General features: G+C 41.2%; 1 protein-coding gene across 1 annotated transcript in view; it reads left to right on the forward strand.

Annotated features, from left to right (window-relative positions):
* DNAH6 (dynein axonemal heavy chain 6) overlaps positions 1-18,700 on the forward strand; it is a 363,279-nt gene that overhangs the window by 135,293 nt on the left and 209,286 nt on the right. Inside the window, exons 41-47 of the mRNA XM_044304479.1 lie at positions 684-815; positions 4,765-4,936; positions 8,752-8,898; positions 11,361-11,434; positions 14,977-15,131; positions 16,451-16,682; positions 17,227-17,379. Of these exons, the coding sequence (XP_044160414.1) occupies positions 684-815; positions 4,765-4,936; positions 8,752-8,898; positions 11,361-11,434; positions 14,977-15,131; positions 16,451-16,682; positions 17,227-17,379 (1,065 nt within the window). The remainder of the gene's footprint in view (positions 1-683; positions 816-4,764; positions 4,937-8,751; positions 8,899-11,360; positions 11,435-14,976; positions 15,132-16,450; positions 16,683-17,226; positions 17,380-18,700) is intronic.

Here is an 18,700-nt window from a genome sequence, read left to right on the forward strand (position 1 = left end):
GCTGTTTTTGGAAGAAAGCAGACATGTTTTTCTTATACAACTGCTTTAAAAAAGTGAGGTGATCCTGTTTCATACATGGCAGGTGCCAGTTGTGTAACACAGCTGATACCCAGTTGAAATGACCAGGATTGCAGATAACACAGATCCCAGTGATGTAACTCCTCAAATGCCAGGATTAGTAGCGACTGTGACATTTAAGGGTTTACTCAGAGGGAGGGGGCTCCCCCTGTACTCTGATCTGAGGTCCCGTGGAATAATTGAGAATCTGTTCAAGTTACACAGTGGATCCATATCTGCTTTATTTCAACTGTAATTGAGCTAAGCTACAATACTAGACACAGACCATGAACAAGAGGTGGCGCCAATTCTAGTAATAAATAAGAAAGAGCAGTCCCCCTTTTTTTAACTCTTGTATATATAACCCCTGTATTACCTTCTTGTTATTCATAATGACCTCTTTATTATCTCCAACATAAAAAATGTATATTTGATTTTTTTGGTCACTAGATTTCACAGCTGGAAACAATGTTACTTCGCTTACAAAATAGGCAGCAACATTGTATTTCCATTTTGTGGATAGCGTATTCTCTATTGTGCGTATCACTTCATAGTTTTGGCTGCTTAGTTCTGTAGCTCACTGTCCTATTTGATTCAAATTGTGCATGATGTTATTTTTCCCTCAGGATGTAACTATCGCAGCTGCTTGTGCTCCTCCAGGTGGGGGTCGGAATCCAGTGACTCCACGCTTTTTACGACACTTCAGCATGTTGTGCCTGCCAACACCCTCAGAGCACAGCCTCAAACAGATTTTTCAGGTCAGTGACTCCTTCAACACAACCAGAAAAAGGAGTTGCGTCAATTTTATGTACTCTGACAAGCTTCAGTAAGATTTGAAATTTCATAATTCAAAAGGGGAACATTTTATCCTAGGCTGAAATTTAGCAACTCTGTAATTAGTAGAAGAATCAGGAGAGGTCATTGGGAATAGCCAAAACGTAGATGCATAGTGCATGTTGGGTAATTTGATTGCACACAATCTAGGGCATTTCTGTTACTTGAAACTTTATAATTTTTAGGGCTCATGCACACGATCGTATTTTCTTTCCGTGTCGTTATGTTTTTTTTTTGCAGACCGTATGCGGAACCATTCATTTCAATGGGTCTGCAGAAAAACGGAAGTTACTAGTGTTCATTCCATTTTTCGTATTTCCGTTCCGCTAAAAAATAGAATATGTCCTATTGTTGTCCGTATTACGGACAAGGATAGTACTGTTCTATTTAGGGGCCAGCTCTTCCGTTCTGCAAAATACGGAATGCACACTTATTTTTTATGGATGAGTTTTTTGCGGTTGTGTGCATGAGCCCTTAACTCCTAAATCATTTCCTACAGCCTTGGGGCTCGTTCACACGACCGTTGGTGTCCCGTGCCGCAATGCACGGCACCTTCCGTGGGGCAGGTGCATGGGGATCACGGACCCATTCACTTGAATGGGTTCACGATCCCTCCATTCCGCAAAAAGATAGAGCATGTTCTATCTTTTTACTGTGCAGAGGCACGGAACGGAACCTCAGAAAGCACTCCGTAGTGCTTCCGTAGTGTTCTGTGCTTCTGTTCCACATCTCCGGATTTGCGGACCTATTGAAATAAATGGGTCCGCATCCGTGATGCGGAATGACAACGGAACGGTGCCCATTTATTGCGGATCCGCAAATGCGGTCCGCTATATGGGAATGGGACACCAACGGTCGTTGGTATTTAAATATTCTTGGTTTTATTGATGGAGGTGTGGTTTGTGCATCTGGCGAAATACCATGAGAAAATCACACCAGGTCACATAGCCAAAGCCAGAATTGATGTAGACCGTCAGTTTTTTGGTTCATTGTTGTAGCCAGACTTGATGCTTCTGTTGATCCTAACACGTTATGATCTACTCGTTTATATTTTTATTCTAAATATTTTGTAATATTTGGGTTTTTATGTCCCTCTTCCCCAAAAACATGAACTACAGTAGTCTGACACCTTGTAACTGACATCTGTATTGTATTGCTGAACATCTAGAACAGTGCATCCCACACTTGTGAGGCACAGTTGGTTAGGCATATTAGAAATTGGGTACAGGACTATTCTATGGCAATGCAGATGGTAACTGTACCATCAGTGCTGCTTTATATAACGTGGGTGAGGAGGCTGACGATGGGGAGAAGGACCTCCGAAGAAAAGTGTATTTTGCTGAAGGGCCTTCAACCTATCATGTGGAGCAGGATGTAAGGGAGACAACAACTCAGGTTGGTAAGTATGTAAGAAAAATGTCATATTACCTATGTTGGAGGTCTCCACAGTGAATATTTGTTATTTTAAAAATGGTGAGACAACCCCTTCAGCCCTAGTTCACTGCAGCTGGCATACGGCTGCTACCACATGGCATGTTTTTGCTGCCGTTTATGGCATGGAAACTCTAAGTTATTGGAAACTCCAAGTCATTTTTAGGGTTACATTTTTTTAGGCACAACTTTTTTAAGACTTTTTTTTTTCCTCTAGAGAAGCCTATGGGAAAACATCAGAAAAAGCACCAGAATCAGGGCATGCTGCAATTAAAGATAAATGCCAAAAAAGCAAAAATTGCTAGAAAACTGTCTGTGTTTGTACAGAATTTCATAATTTCCTGTTAGCCAACAGGTAACATCAGGCTGCTGCAGTTTTTGCTCCAAAAACATCATAAAAACACCATAAAAATGCAGCATTTAAAATAAGACACAGATGTTAGACAGTAGCCCATTTGAATGGGAGCAGTGCTGCAGTAGCCAGCTCTGTCCACTAAACAATGGACAGAGCCGGGTAGTTTCCCAAATAGCTGATTGTCGGGGTACAGGGGGCCAGACAGATGTTGATATCCTATCTTGTGAATAGACCAGTACAAACGGTGGTTACTCTTTAAAGCACCTCTACCCTGTTGTACTGCCTATACAGATGATACAAGATGGAAGTGTACATCTTGGATTTTGACTGTTTTTCATAGGCAAAGATAGATTACCTGTTTAATGTGATGGTTTAATGTTTGCATTGCAGAGCATAAAAAATAGAATTGTCTTCTATATACTTAAAAAAACCTGTGAAAAACAATAACTGTAGATGCCAATTGTAGAAGCCATTGTAGTATATTTCCCTGCCAATAGCTTCTAAGTATTATAGTACTCACAGGTTTAAAGGGGTTTTCTGGGATTTTCTTATTGATGGCCTATCCTCAGGACAGGTCATCAACATGAGATCAGCAGGGGTCTCACTCCCGGCACCCCCTGCCAATTGGAGCTCTGGTGAGCCCTACGGCCTTCTTGTAGCTTACCAAGTACAGCCCCCTCCATTGGATAGAAACTGTGCTTGGTATCGCAGCTCAGCCCCATTCACTTGAATGGGACTGAGCTTGGTCTAGGAACTGGCTTAGGAAGAGGCCTAAACACTTACTGAGCAGACACTTTGAACAGCTGATCGGCAAGGGTGCTGAGAGTGGAACCCCTGCCAATCTCATATTGATTGTAATATAGCAGGCTGGTTTTAAATCTGTAAAAAAAACAGATGGGCGCACCATAGGGTAATTCTGTGAGTGTATAGTGATATACGGAGAGAATTGGTAAGGCTCACCTTATATGGTTGTGCAAAGGTAGGCACAACACTATTGAAGGTATTTTCAAACAAGCCTGGACATCTGGATATGGCGGTCTGCAGCCACGGTACCACGAGAGATCTTCAAAAGGAGAAGCCTGGAGCCCCCAAGAAGATAGTAGTATAAGAGAACAAAACACGTCCCACGGCGCGAATTACCGTCAGCCAGTCACCAGGATCAAGAAGGAATCTTTTATTGCAGCGATACAATGCGTTTCGGGGAATCACTCCCCTTCATCAGGTACAAAAAAGATGCACCTGCTTTTTTGTACCTGATGAAGGGGAGTGATTCCCCGAAACGCGTTGTATCGCTGCAATAAAAGATTCCTTCTTGATCCTGGTGACTGGCTGACGGTAATTCGCGCTGTGGGACGTGTTTTGTTCTCTTGTAATCTCATATTGATGACCTACCCTGAGGATAGGCCATCAATATCAAAATCCCAGGAAACCCCTGATGCTGCTGTTAAATCCTTTGTCATTGGTACTGTATGTATTGCATACTGGAAAGTGGAGGATGATACTGAGCTATACTGAAATACTGACTTGTTGGATGGACTCATTACAGTTGATTGGGGAGGAGGACATATTATTTCGGATGCCTCTTTCTGTCCCTGTTTACCTGGAACCAGATGGTCAGTCTTGAGTTGCTAATTGTTTGTACTAAAATATTTCAGCATTAATAGCCAGACAGATGGAGCCATGAGCATCCTGTTTCTCGATCTGTAACTGCAGATGTCATACGCACTGTATCATCATACACCTAAATGAGGCAGAAAACTTGTAAAAAAAGGCTAAATCTCTCCAAAACACTACAAAAAATTGGTTTTTCAGAGGGTTAGTCCTGTCAAAGAAGAGCGACAATGTACATAAGTCATTGGGGGATTACAATCTTGCATAAAACAGTAGTTAGGTAAAGATCAGATATACATTTGTACGTATGGTTGTTGTTTTTTTTCTGTTCTTTTCAGCAGAATGCATATTATGTTTTATAGTTTTTATAATTCCCTATTAGTCCTAAAGTATTATTGAAAGTAAAACTGAAGACATCCATGTATTTTCTGGTTAAAGGATGATGAAAAGTAGTTACTGTCTTTTGTTGTACACAGGCAATCCTAAACGGCTTTTTGATGGATTTTCCTCCAGCTGTAAAACAGAGTGCCACCAATATAGTGGATGCTGCGGTGGAAATTTACCACAGAATGAGCATTGATCTTCTGCCAACGCCTGCAAAATCCCATTATGTATTTAACTTACGTGACTTGTCAAAATGTGTTCAAGGTATTGTACATAGCTACTAACACTGAAAGATTATTTCAGATTGAAAGTACTGTCAAGTAAAAGCTCTAATGTTTTTTTTCCTAGTTGTAATTACGGCTGATAGTGTATGGTACCTACTGTAGTAATTTTAACAATATGCATTATGTTTTATTAGTAACATATATAATTTGAATATTGCAATAAAACCTTAAAAGGGTTTTCTGAGAGTACAATATTATGGACCTATCTTCCAGATATGTCTTCATAATCAGATCGGTGGAGGTCTGACTGCTGGCACCCCTGTTCATCCGCTGTTTGAAGAGGCCGCAGTGCTTCCATGAGCGCTGCAGGTTCTTCCTAGGCTAATGACATAATGTTCATCAGTCACATGACCTTGGCCCAACTCAGAGCCATTCAAGTAAATGGGCTTGGGTTGCAGTCCCAAGCCCACCGCTATACAATGTACATCATTGTGCTTGGTATGCCCCGAGGAGGCCTCAGCGCTCACCAGAGTGTGAAAGCCTTTTCAAGCAGGTGATCAGTGGCAAAGCCTGGTTTTGGACCTTTACGGATCTGATAATAATGGCGTATCCTGAGGATAGGCCATTAATATTGTACTCCCCGAATCTCCACCTTTTATCGAAATGTCAGCTTGAGGTTAAAGACTGTGCAGATTAATTGTGTAATATACAGTCGGGGAGATTTATCAGACTGGTGTAAAGTAGAACTGGCTTAGTTGCCCATAGCAACCAATCAGATTCCACCTTTCATTTTCCAAAGGAGCTCTGAAAAATGAAAGGTGGAATCTGATTGGTTGCTCTGAGCTCTTCCACGTCTAATCCCCTGCATTGACCTAAATATAAAAGATGACCGCCTTTAAAATATAACAAATGGCTTTGTATTAATAAAGCTACAGCCACATTACCCCTTTCAGGACCGCCGCTGTACATGTACAGATGTTGCAGGGGTAACACACACACTCTTAACTCAAATTTCCCAACTCATCGCGTTATCTTGAAACAACAGTCATTGAAAATATTGCTAAACGCATTTAGTTGCATTTAGTTTAGATAACTGGTCTCATAAAGCATGTGTGTTAACCCTGCTACATCCGTATGGCGGAAGTACGGTCTTTAAAAATCTTGTTTTAAACAGCATACACCTGGAGCTAACATCTGCAATCGGTGATAATGCCGATTGCAGACATTCAACTCCTCAGATGCTGTGGTGCCCACGGCATCTGAGGCGTCTTTCCTCAGGAGCACTGTGATTCTAGGCCCAAATGTCTCCCCTGCGCCGTTTTTTCTCTCTGGTAGCCTCGAGCATTTGTAAGGTTTGAGCCTACCACTGCAATACATTCCTATGGACCCCTGCCTGTGATGTATTGTATCTCCTGAAGACTGCAAATGCTAAATCATTGTAGTGAACAATTTGAGAAAAAAAGGAAATGGATCGCACATCCACTGCAAATGCTATGATCTCATCCCTGCATTTCTGCAGGAGACAGCACTAAATAGCGCATGTGTACCACCTCCATGCTACACGCTAAATGAGGCATTGTAGTCTATGGGAGAAACAAGCTGATGAACATATGTTCAAGTCCTCTAGGGGTACTTTTACAAAGTATAAAAATATGTAAAAAAAAAGTTTAAAAAAAACTAAAAATTTGAATTATCCCGTAATACAAATAAACAGTGAAAAAAAAAGATCATTTGCACCGCCGAATCCCAAAATGCCTGAACTATTAAAATATAAATGTATTTATCCCATATGGTGATGTCGCATAGGGGTGAGAAGAGTGCAGCCCTGATCTCCACCCGCACCTCTGTCCCTACCTACTTTCACGGCCCATCCTAACTGATGGCGTACAACTTGGCGTCGGTTCCTAGCAGGGGCCTAAAGAGTGCTAGAGTAACACATAACAGAGTCAGGAAAGCAAAGGTCAAAGCCAGGAGGTCAATCAGGTACACAAGGGAAAACACAATAGCAAGGTCAACACAAACCGAAGTCAGAAGCTGAGAGGTCACGTCAATTCCAAGGAGGTAACAAGGTCGAGGTCAGAAACAAAGCCGAGGTCCAAACACAATAGCAAGGTAACCAATCACAGGCAACCTGTGGCCAGCAGGCTGCCTGTTTGAATAGCCCAGACTGGTGAGTCACATCCCAACACAGCCCAACATAGCCGAGCACCGATCATCATTATCATCGCTCAGCTCTCCTGCTGCTTGTTGTCTAGGGGATGGAGGATGCCAGCCACGCAGAGGAGGCATGCGCGGCCGGATCCTCCCTACCCCCTGGTCCCCATGGAGACGAGGACGCCACCCACATCCTCGCTCCGCTATGCACGCAGAATTCCGGCGGCGCTGCAAAGGAAGAGTGCGCCGCCGGCTCCCCGTGACAAGTGAATGGTGTAACGGAAAAAAACACAATGGCCGATTTGCATTTATTTTTCCACTGCTTCATCTCTGCCCAATTTTTTTTATAAAAAGTGATCAAAAAGGCATACACACTTAAAAATGAGCACTCACACAGCTCCATAGATATAAATATAAAAAAGTTGTGCGGATGCAAAGAAAAAGATCAGTTTTTTTCAGTTTTTATTATTCACTCACAAGAAAAGCTATACAAATGTGGTATTGCTGTAGTTTTACTGACTCAGAGAGTCAATTTTACTGCATAGAGAACACCGTAAATAAAACTATGGCAGAATTTCTTATTTTTTTCCAATTCCACCCTATTTGGATTTTTTCTCCATCTTCCCACTAGATCGAATGCAATATTAAACGGTGATGGTAAAAAATACCAAAAAACAAGCCCTCATACAGATATGTGAATGGAAAAATAAAAAATGATGGTTCCCGGAAGGCCGGTAGTTAAACGGAAATGCAAAAACAGAAAATCACCCAGTTCTGAAAGAGGTCTTCTGGGACTTAACTACTGGGATTTAAATATTGATGATCTATCCTCAGGATAACAGTTTCTCTCGACATTTACTGTTAATTGGTTACGAGTTGTTGAGAAACTTTATTGGTTGTCACTCAAGAATTTCAAAAGTGACAACCAATAAAGTGGTGGTACTCATCACTGTAAAATACCATTAACATTGTAACATGCCATAATCATCTGTACAAATAAGTTATCTTGTGGTGCCATATTTAAGCAATCGTGTGAGTGCCACTGCACCTACTGAATGCCATCCATATGGTATGCTGCCAGAGAGCATGTGCTATATGTTATATTAGTGCAATGCTCTCAGGCCTCGGCTGCCATTTTTCAATTATAACTTTTTACACTCAAGTGGAAACATCCATTATTCCTGGAATGTCTTGGGGGAAGAATGTTGCATGCACTCTGTATGTATATACTGTAACGTGTAGTCTTCCATAGAAACCGCTGTAGGAATATTTTCCAGAACTGCTTAAAGCAAAAAGGTGCTGGATCAGTGGTTGCAAATTTTATAAATGAGCAAACTACACTATATGTACAACCTAACTATTCCGAGCATTAAGAAGCATATATCATTTGATGCTTATCTGTGATAAATATGGAGTCATTAGCATGCGATGTTAGTCCACAGCTCTAAACATAATCTGGTAACCATGAACCTTAGCTCTTTCCAGCTGCTTGATGGAAAAGTTTGAAGCATACATCTGCATGAGCTTTACATATGTAGTGACTCAACTAATGCAACTTGGCTAAATATCCATAACCTGAAGCATCTGAAAGATCTACAGTAATCTGTTTGACTGTTTTTCCACTTATTTATAGTCTTCCTTTAGTTCTTAAAATTATTTATTGGTATTGTAGTGATTCATGTTGCATCATATATTCTACAGGCATTCTTCAGTGTGATCCAGGATCGGTACGTGATCAATCGCAAATTTTCAGATTGTTTTGTCATGAGTGTCAAAGAATCTTTCATGACCGTCTAATCAACAGTGAAGACAAGCAGTATTTCCATACAATGCTCTCAGAGATGTCCAGTAAGTCTTTCTGCATCCCTTTATCATTTTCTTAAGCATTGTAAACTGCTACCAGCAACTATGGCACTAAACCATCTAAAAACTTAAATTTCCACATTAGAATTCTGGACATGGGGTTGTCTAATAGTGCAAATACTCTCCACAGTGCCCAGGCACCTCCTATAGACGATACTTACCCGGACCCCGGCACCTGCGTCCCTCTGGATCCCTGCATGGCCACCGCGACAGTGACCAGCCTCCCTAGTATCGCTAGTGACACTAGGAAGGCTGGTCACCACCATGGCCTGCTATTGGCTGCTCCCCCATCATGTTTTGTTCAGGTATCCGGAGGGACGCAGGTGCTGGGGACCAGGTAAATATCGTCTATAGGTGGGGCCCGGGCATTGTGGGGGGGATTTGTACTATTGGATAACCCCTTTAAGTGAGCTAACCAACATAATCTAGCTCAACCAATGCTTTCAGTATTCAGGAGTGACTTGCTATGTTGGTGTCCACTTCAGTTGCTGTATCACATATTAAAGGGGATTTCCAAGTTAAATTGTAAGTTTTCCAGAAGCAGTATACTGCATGTACTAAAATAGAAAAGGAAGTTGTACTCACCACCTTTCTCCCCTGCCACTTCCAGCACCTTTCTTCAGTCCCCCAGCTGGTGGCTGTTTTCCTGGCTGCAGCGATGATGTGTTGTGAACACAGGTCACTGTGCAGCCAATCTCTTGGCCTCAGCTGTATATGGTATGTGACTACTAAGGCCAATGCAGGTTATGCAGGTTGCATTGGTGAGATGGTACACACATGACATCACCGCTGCAGCTAGGAAAACAAACGCCAACGGGGAGGACCACTAATTATCTTAGTACATCTACTGCTGCTGGGAAGCTTTTACTCTAATGTGAAAAGCCCCTGTAAAGGTAAAAGTTTTCCAGTTACCGCAAGTTATCCCCTTATCCACTGGATAGACGATAACTAACTGATCAGTTGGGTCCAATCACTGGGACCCCACCGATCCCAAAAATGGGAGACCTATTCCTATTCTAATGTAGTGGCAGGTCGAGCATATTCTGTGCTGCCCCATATAGTCTTTAGGACTGCAAGAGATAGCCAAGTACAGCGCCCTAACAGGGGGTTCAGACCTGATCGTTCTGAAACGAGCGCTCTGTATGCGCGATTGTACGGGCGTTTACAATCGTGCATACAGAGACAGGCGTGCACACATTGTCGCGCATTCCCGAATATCTATGTGCGGGAACGCGCGACAAACGCCCAAAAAAAGCTCAAGAACTTGTTTGAGCGTCGGGCGTTTTACAGCGCGATCGTACGCGCTGTAAAACGCCCAGGTGAGAACCATTCCCATAGGGAATAATTGGTTTCTCCGTGTTGAGCGTTTTACAGCGCATAGGAACGCGCTGTAAAACGCTCAGGTCTGAACTTAGGGTTAGGATTGGGAAGGGTCCTATTGGTATTCTATTTTTTGAAGACAAAGTGGAGATGGTGCAGCAGTTGCAGAAAGAGCAGAGCCGGTAGGTGGAACGGCAGTGCCTCAGTTGCTCCTAGAGGCTCATTTGCACATATTAAAACTAAATCTCAGCAATGCAGTTGCATATGAACATATATGAGCTCCCAAACGCACAAGAAACAGGTCAGTTTGATAGGTGCTAATCTGCTGACAGATGCCCTTTAATTTAGCTGCAATACCTGGATATTGTGTCAAACTATGGAGATCCAATTGACTAGACCCAAGGGTGGATGCTAGAGAGTCACCACAGTATGGTCATCTGTCTACAGTGCTTTGGCGTCCAAATAGGCTTTTCTGTAAAGGATTAATTAAGTCTCAGTCATTAGTATGTTATCAGCTTAGATGTCCTAGATACTAGAGTAAAAATAAAGAAATAATATATGTAAAAAACTGAAACAGTTAGGGTACTTTCGCACTAGCGTTTTTCTTTTCCGGCACTGAGTTCCGTCACAGGGGCTCAATACCGGAAAAGAACTGATCAGTTTTATCCTAATGCATTCTGAATGGAGAGCAATCCGTTCAGGATGCATCAGGATGTCTTCAGTTCAGTCTTTTTGACTTTTCAGGACTGAGATAATACCGCAGCATGCTAGGTTTTATCTCCGGCCAAAAAAACTGAACACTTGCCTGAATGCCGGATCCGTTTTGCCTGATAACACCGGAAAAACGGATCCGGTATTGCAATGCATTTTTCTGACTGATCAGACATTTTTCAGACTGATCAGGATCCTGATCAGTCTGAAAAATGCCTGATCAATCAGAAAAAATGACATGCGTTTGCACAGTTTGCCTGATCAGGCAGGCAGTTCAGGCAATGGAACTGCCTGCTGGAGTCAAACAACGCAAGTGTGAAAGTACCCTTATTATATAGAAAAACTTGGTTGTGAGGTGGAGAACAGACTGTTATAAACCATTGGATTATTAACTATTATTTTTTTTATTTTTGCAGGCAAACATTTTGGGGTTCAGATTGATCCAGAGTACTTTGTAACAAATCCAATTATTTTTGGAGATTTCATTAAGGTAAAAACAGATTATCTTCATGTCGGCAGTTTTCACTTATACTTATGGTGAAATGCACAGCAATAAAACATCCATCCCAGGCTGTTCTGTAGACGCAGTACATATGTTTACCCACAGCCCCTGCTGTGACAGCATGACAGGCCGCTGGGTCGTCTGGCTTGCATGCAATCAAACAAATGTCAGCTATGGCAAGCTATTAATCACATATGTCATGCGGAATTGCATCATTCAGCCAAGTATGTCAAATATAACATGAAATTATCGCTCCTTGATGCTCTTAGAGGGATGTAATGTCCAACAGAATATCTCATGATTAAAGATGTATCTACAAATTACATCTATCTATGTCAGGCATGTCCAAAGTGCGGCCCTCCAGCTGTTGCAAAACTACAACTCCCAACCTGCCCTAATAGCTGTAAGCTATCCAGGCATGCTGGGAGTTGTAGTTTTGCAACAGCTGGAGGGCCGCACTTTGGACATGCCTGATCTATGTAGTATCTATCTATCTATCTAGCTATTCAATATCTATCAATTTATCTAATATCTATCAAATCTATCTGGTATCTTTTTATCTAAAACAGAAAAGAAAAGCAAAAAGCAATGCAGCAAAAAAAAAGTATAAATGACACGTCATAAGCTGCAGATGTGATCAAATAACCTCTAGGAAAATAATAGAAGATATTCCGTGGCACTTCCCCTAAAAAAATCTGTAGTAGTGTCCTTCTTTTCACCCATGCGATGTTTCAGTCCTCTTAATGGGACTTTTCTCAAGCAATTCTATCTATCTATCTATCTATCTATCTATCTATCTATCTATCTCTGACTATCTATCTATCTATCTATCTATCTATCTATCTATCTATCTATCTGACTATCTATCTATCTATCTATCTATCTCTGACTATCTATCTCTGACTATCTATCTATCTATCTATCTATCTAATACATCAGACATCACAGAGAAAAATGACTTTTCATATAAAACATAACTTTTACTGTTGTTAGTTAAAATAATACCCCTTCTTAGTATATATATTAGGCTACGTCAAATAATTAGACAAGGCCTTACTTGGACGTATCAGGATAATGTAGTCCGATGTATAGAAAAATTTGCGGCAACTTACAGTTAGATGACTGTGGACCTGGCCAAACGGTAGAAAGAGAGGTGGTGGATAAGGGGAAGGGAACAATATCCCTAATACAACCCTCAATGTACCCCTGCCTACAGGCGGAGCACCCGCCCCGAAAGGGGCGACCCCACCTCTCGGTGGCTAAACCCTCACTGTCGCCTATTGATACCCTGCCTAAACGGATCAATGATGTTCGTCCCTTCTTTGGCAATATGTCCCGACGCGTTTCCCCAGACGTAGTCAAGGCTGGTTCATCAGGGGACTCAGGATAGTTGGTAAATTCTTGCAGGTTTCAATAGATAGATGCCCAACTGATAATAGTGGGCAAAGCTCTGATAGTTGCATAGCAGACCTCCTGGTGTAAGTAACACCTTACTACACCAGGAGGTCTGCTATGCAACTATCAGAGCTTTGCCCACTATTATCAGTTGGGCATCTATCTATTGAAACCTGCAAGAATTTACCAACTATCCTGAGTCCCCTGATGAACCAGCCTTGACTACGTCTGGGGAAACGCGTCGGGACATATTGCCAAAGAAGGGACGAACATCATTGATCCGTTTAGGCAGGGTATCAATAGGCGACAGTGAGGGTTTAGCCACCGAGAGGTGGGGTCGCCCCTTTCGGGGCGGGTGCTCCGCCTGTAGGCAGGGGTACATTGAGGGTTGTATTAGGGATATTGTTCCCTTCCCCTTATCCACCACCTCTCTTTCTACCGTTTGGCCAGGTCCACAGTCATCTAACTGTAAGTTGCCGCAAATTTTTCTATACATCGGACTACATTATCCTGATACGTCCAAGTAAGGCCTTGTCTAATTATTTGACGTAGCCTAATATATATACTAAGAAGGGGTATTATTTTAACTAACAACAGTAAAAGTTATGTTTTATATGAAAAGTCATTTTTCTCTGTGATGTCTATATTGAAACTTTTCGTAACCCTATAAATTCCACTGTGATTTATCTAATACATCAGTCAAATACCAACAGCAGCACAGCAGTAGTGTGAATGGATGCAATTCCACAAGGATTTCAGGCAGAAAAATCTATAAATGATATCCAAAATGCCAAATGATGAGGCAACACTCCAATGGACCCGTTTATTACCCCAGTCGCAACGTTTAAGCCCAGCTCAATGAGGCCTTTGTAAAGCAATAGAATGATGTCAAGTGCCAACTTAAATACCCCCAGGTTCATTATAATACATAATTGAAAAATTAAAATGCATGATTGGATAATTCATAATCAATTCATAGTCAATATTCATAGTCATAGTCAGCTGGGCTGCAACGTTACCCCATTATGTCCCCTTAATTTATATAATAATGCCCATTATTATTATATTATGTTTCTGCAGCATGTGCATGGATTTCTAACCCATATTTAGATAAATGGGACAGTCACAAAAACGTCTGCAACAAATCTGCCAGATGGGAATATACCCTTATGCCTCTATTGCTGCATCAGTGGCTTGAAGGCTTGCAGTTGGCTAGGGCTAAAAAAAAAATCGCATACACTGTATTATGAGGGACTTGTTGCATGTTGCACGTGATGCAGATTGTGGCATTTTCTGCGACATTTGGTGATCATGTGCACTTTTCAAAGTGGTTTATGTAAAGTGAGATTAGATCTTAACTATGGCACATGCATCTACCCCCTGGTTTACTTTTACACATATAGGTGTAAACCACATTGCACTCATGCCAAATATATTATTAACTTTAATTTTAAATATTATTAAAGATGGTGCGAGCACCATAGCAACTGTGTAACTGCAGACACCCACGGCTAGTGTCTGCGTTTGGCGGTAATGCCAATCATGGACATTTAAATCCTCATATGCCTTGGTAAAATGTGACCATGGCATCTGAGAGGCCTAAAACCCAGAAGCACATGCTTCCCGGGCAGGGATGCCTCCCTCCTGAAGATTGGAGAGCACAAGTTAGTTTTACCGCATAGTTAACGCCGTAAAATCAAAACCCATAAAACTGTGGCGGAATTGCTATTTTTTTTTTCAATTCGACCCTATTTGGAATTTTTTTCCAGCTTCTTTCTACATCCTATGCAATATTAAATGGTGCCATTAAAAAGTAATGTTTCTTCTGCAAAAAACAAGTCCTCATACGGCAATGTGAACATAAACATAAAAATGTTACGGCTACGGGAAGTCAGGGAGCGAAAAAAGAAAACGCAAAAACAGAAAATTGCACCATTTCAAAAATTTGGCGCAGGCACGCAAAGCAAAGACAAACTTAAAACTGAAACAAAAACAAACCACAAATGATAAATGTCCCCCTATGTATATACATTTATTACTTTGCACGAATTATTAACATTTTATTTGTTTGATTCTTTTTCTCTGATTTGAAGCATTCTACAACCTATAAAATGTCATTTCATTTCTGATTGTAGGTTGGAGCCGACAAGGCTGATAGAGTTTATGAGGACCTTACTGATATGGACAAAATCAGATCGGTGCTGCAGGACTATCTCGATGACTATAATTTGACTAACACTAAAGATGTCAAACTGGTATTTTTTCAGGATGCAGTAGAGCATGTCTCCAGGTACAGGCTCTAAATAGTGTTGTATAGTAGTCACTGTCATAAATATATAAAAGACATACAGTGCATACACAGAAGCAATGCTAAGGTTTCTTATGCAAGATGTACTTTCATGTTGACCTGGGGAACACATGTATCCCTATAGTGCATACTGTACTTATATTTTATATAGAATAGGATGTGTAAGTAATGAATAGCACATCAATTGATAAGCTTTCAAGAAGTATAAGAAAACCATTTATTCATACTGTTACCGTCCAATTACGTCATTTTTTGACCATATAGCCATCTTCAACCTTATAGAAGCAAATGCAACTTTTCACTCTTCTTAGGGTACTTTTACACTAGCGTTATTCTTTTCTGGTATTGAGTTCCGTCCTAGGGCCTCAAAACCGGAAGAAAACGCTTCAGTTTTATCCTAATGCATTCTGAATGGAAAGCAATCCGTTTAGTATGCATCAGGATGTCTTCAGTTCAGTCCCTCTTACGGTATTTGGCCGGAGAAAAATTCCGGCCAAAATTCCGGAACACTTGCTGGAATGCCAGATCCGGCATTAATTTCCATTGAAATGTATTAATGGTGGATCGGGTTTCCCGGTCTGCACATGCGCAGACCTTTAAAAATGTTAAGTATACCGGATTTGTTTTTCCGGATTACACTGGAGAGACGGATCTGGAAATTTTATTCATTTGTCAGACGGATCCGCATCTGGATCCATCTACAAATGATATCCTTTTTCATACAGATTTCCGGATCCAGCAGGCAGTTCTGGCAACAGAACTGCCTGCCGGATCCTCACAACGCAATTGTGAAAGTACCCTTATCCATGTAGTGAACAGGTTGGCTCATCAGAGATGATTGTTTTAAAACCGCAGCCCCAAGTCATGCTCCTGGTTGGACTGTAAAGGGAACCTGGGACCAGCCAGGCATTTCTCAAGCAGTGACCATTGCAGTAGAAAGCTAGCATTATATTGTGGTCATTCATATGACTGGCTGTCCATGTAATACAATGCTTCAAACCCACCAGAATGGGCGCTCAGTAAGGTTACATATGTCAGAGTTATCCATCAGAGGTTTTTGTCAGGATCATTTTCCAAAATAATTCAAAGTTACATAGTCTTACCCACAAGTGCAAAAATACTGGATCATTTTTCCTACTGCTTAGTGCAGTAATTTTAACTTACTACTACCAGATATGCCATTTTTTCCTGCTGATTGGCAAATACATGCATAAATAAAAAAAAATGGCAATTTTTTTTTCCTGCATTTTATACATGGTCTCACTCTGTTTATATGGTAACTGTGTATAATTAATTCCTAGGATTGCTCGAATGATTCGTCAGGAAAGGGGAAATGCTCTTTTGGTGGGTGTTGGTGGAACAGGCAAGCAGTCTCTTACCAGACTTGCAGCCCATATCTGTGGTTATAAGTGCTTCCAAATAGAGCTGAATCGGGGGTACAATTATGATTCTTTCCATGAAGATCTAAGAAAACTGTACAAAATGGCTGGAGTGGAAGACAAGGACATGGTTTTTCTCTTTACCGACACACAGGTAAACATAGGTCACCAGATACACCTTTCTATGTTCTCCAGGAAGTTTTGAACCCAGCATTTTAATGCTCTAGGCACTTGGTCTAGGATAGTCATATGTTATGTGTCTTGTCATCCTAGCACACAATCTGTGATCTTGTGATACAAGATAACATTATCCAGGGTATTCAGCAGCCATCCAATGTATATGAATACAGTATGATCATGTTTAATGAAGAGGACTGGGGGACTCAACTCATATGTAAAGTCATAGACAACCCATTTGTGATTATGAATGTTTTAATGTTAATTCCTTTTGTACAAGAAGTACTATACATTATGGCAGTGCTAGGTCAAGACCACTTATTTTCTGATAGTTTGTATGCCAAATAAAAATAAATGATTAGTATATATTTTATGCTATCTTATGGAGAATTATGGTGACAATTCATACAGCCTCATTAAGGCTCCCATAGTGGCCAAGACTCTTGAGTACCCAATTTGCTTAGTTTTGCATAGAACGTGACTTTATTTAATCTATTCACAATTATTTCTGGATTCTGTAGATTGTTGTGGAGGAGTTTTTGGAAGACATTAACAACATGCTTAATTCTGGTGAAGTGCCCAATTTATTTGAGAAGGATGAACTAGAGTTTGTTTTGGCTGCAACGAGACCCAAAGCAAAGGAAGCTGGCATACCTGAAGGAAACAGAGATGAGGTACACCTGTTTGAAGTATATGCTTAATTGTTACTCTGGTAAATTTGGTAGCAGAAAATGCTAAAAATAGAATAAATAAGAATTGTATTACCTCTGACTTAGTCTCCAATAATCAGCTTAATCCATTCACACGTCCATAGTGTATTGTGGGTCCACAATACACCTGGCCGGCACCCCCATAGAACTGCCTATTCTTGTGCGCAATTGCAAACAAGAATAGGACATGTTCTATTTTTTTCCGGAGCCGTGGACCGGAAGATCGGGGGCGCGCTCCGGAAATGCAGATGCGGACAGCACCCTGTGTACTGTCCGCATCCATTCCTGCCCCCTAGAGAATGATTGGGTCCGCACCTGTTCCGCAATTTGCGGAACGGATGCAGACCCATTCTACGGACGTGTGAATGGACCCTTAGTCAGCATATCTCCACTGAACGTTCTATATGTTCTTCTGATATCAGCACGCTTGCTGGATTCTGTTACATTGTATCATCTTTGTTGTACTTTGTAGCAATAATATATGTATCAATAAAATTGTATTTTATTGTTAAATAAAAGGAGTAAAACCAATGGTGATAGTTTAACTTTCAGAGGTCAGTCGCTAAAATTTAACTTTTGATAAATCATTAAAACGTGGGTGTATAATCCTAACATTAATTAACACAACACCCAGGTCATATTATGGTCCAATGTGGACCCTTTCCCTATGGGTTGAATACTCTGGATTGGAGGTGTCGGACCGGACTTGTGACTGCTGTGGGACCCTCACTTAATGCTGTCCCTGGCTGTTTGCCCGCATCTAACTTCTATGATCCAACATAAATACCCCTCATCTCCAGAATTGGCTACTAAATGATTGTTTCTTGCTCCCTAAACCTATTCTTTATGACAGCAGAACCTTATAATAGCTCTTTGCTGTATATAGTTGCTGCTCGACGCGTTTCTCAAGTTGCTATTCACTTGCAACTTTGTCATCAGGAGCAATGGAAGCGAAAGACAAACAAACATGGAGCAACTGCACGCGCGTCTGCATTAGCGTGCAGCCATGTAGCCAGCGGCACTAGAATGGCCGTCAATGGTAAAACCAATGGTGATAGCAGTAAAAAAAAGTCAAATGGCAAAGTCACTACTCATTAAGGTTTAGACTGTGATAAATAGCCTCTCTATGACATTAAAGGTGTAGGTCTCTGCATGATAGGCCACCAGTATGTGATTGCGGGGATCCAACACCAAAACTGAAGGTACCATAGCATTGAAACACCCTTGTTCTACTAATTAGTGGTTGTCTAAAGGCTTGGCCATGTTCTATATTTCAGGATATAGC

This window comes from Bufo gargarizans, chromosome 1 (assembly GCF_014858855.1).
Source record: "Bufo gargarizans isolate SCDJY-AF-19 chromosome 1, ASM1485885v1, whole genome shotgun sequence".
NCBI classification, from domain to species: domain Eukaryota; kingdom Metazoa; phylum Chordata; class Amphibia; order Anura; family Bufonidae; genus Bufo; species Bufo gargarizans.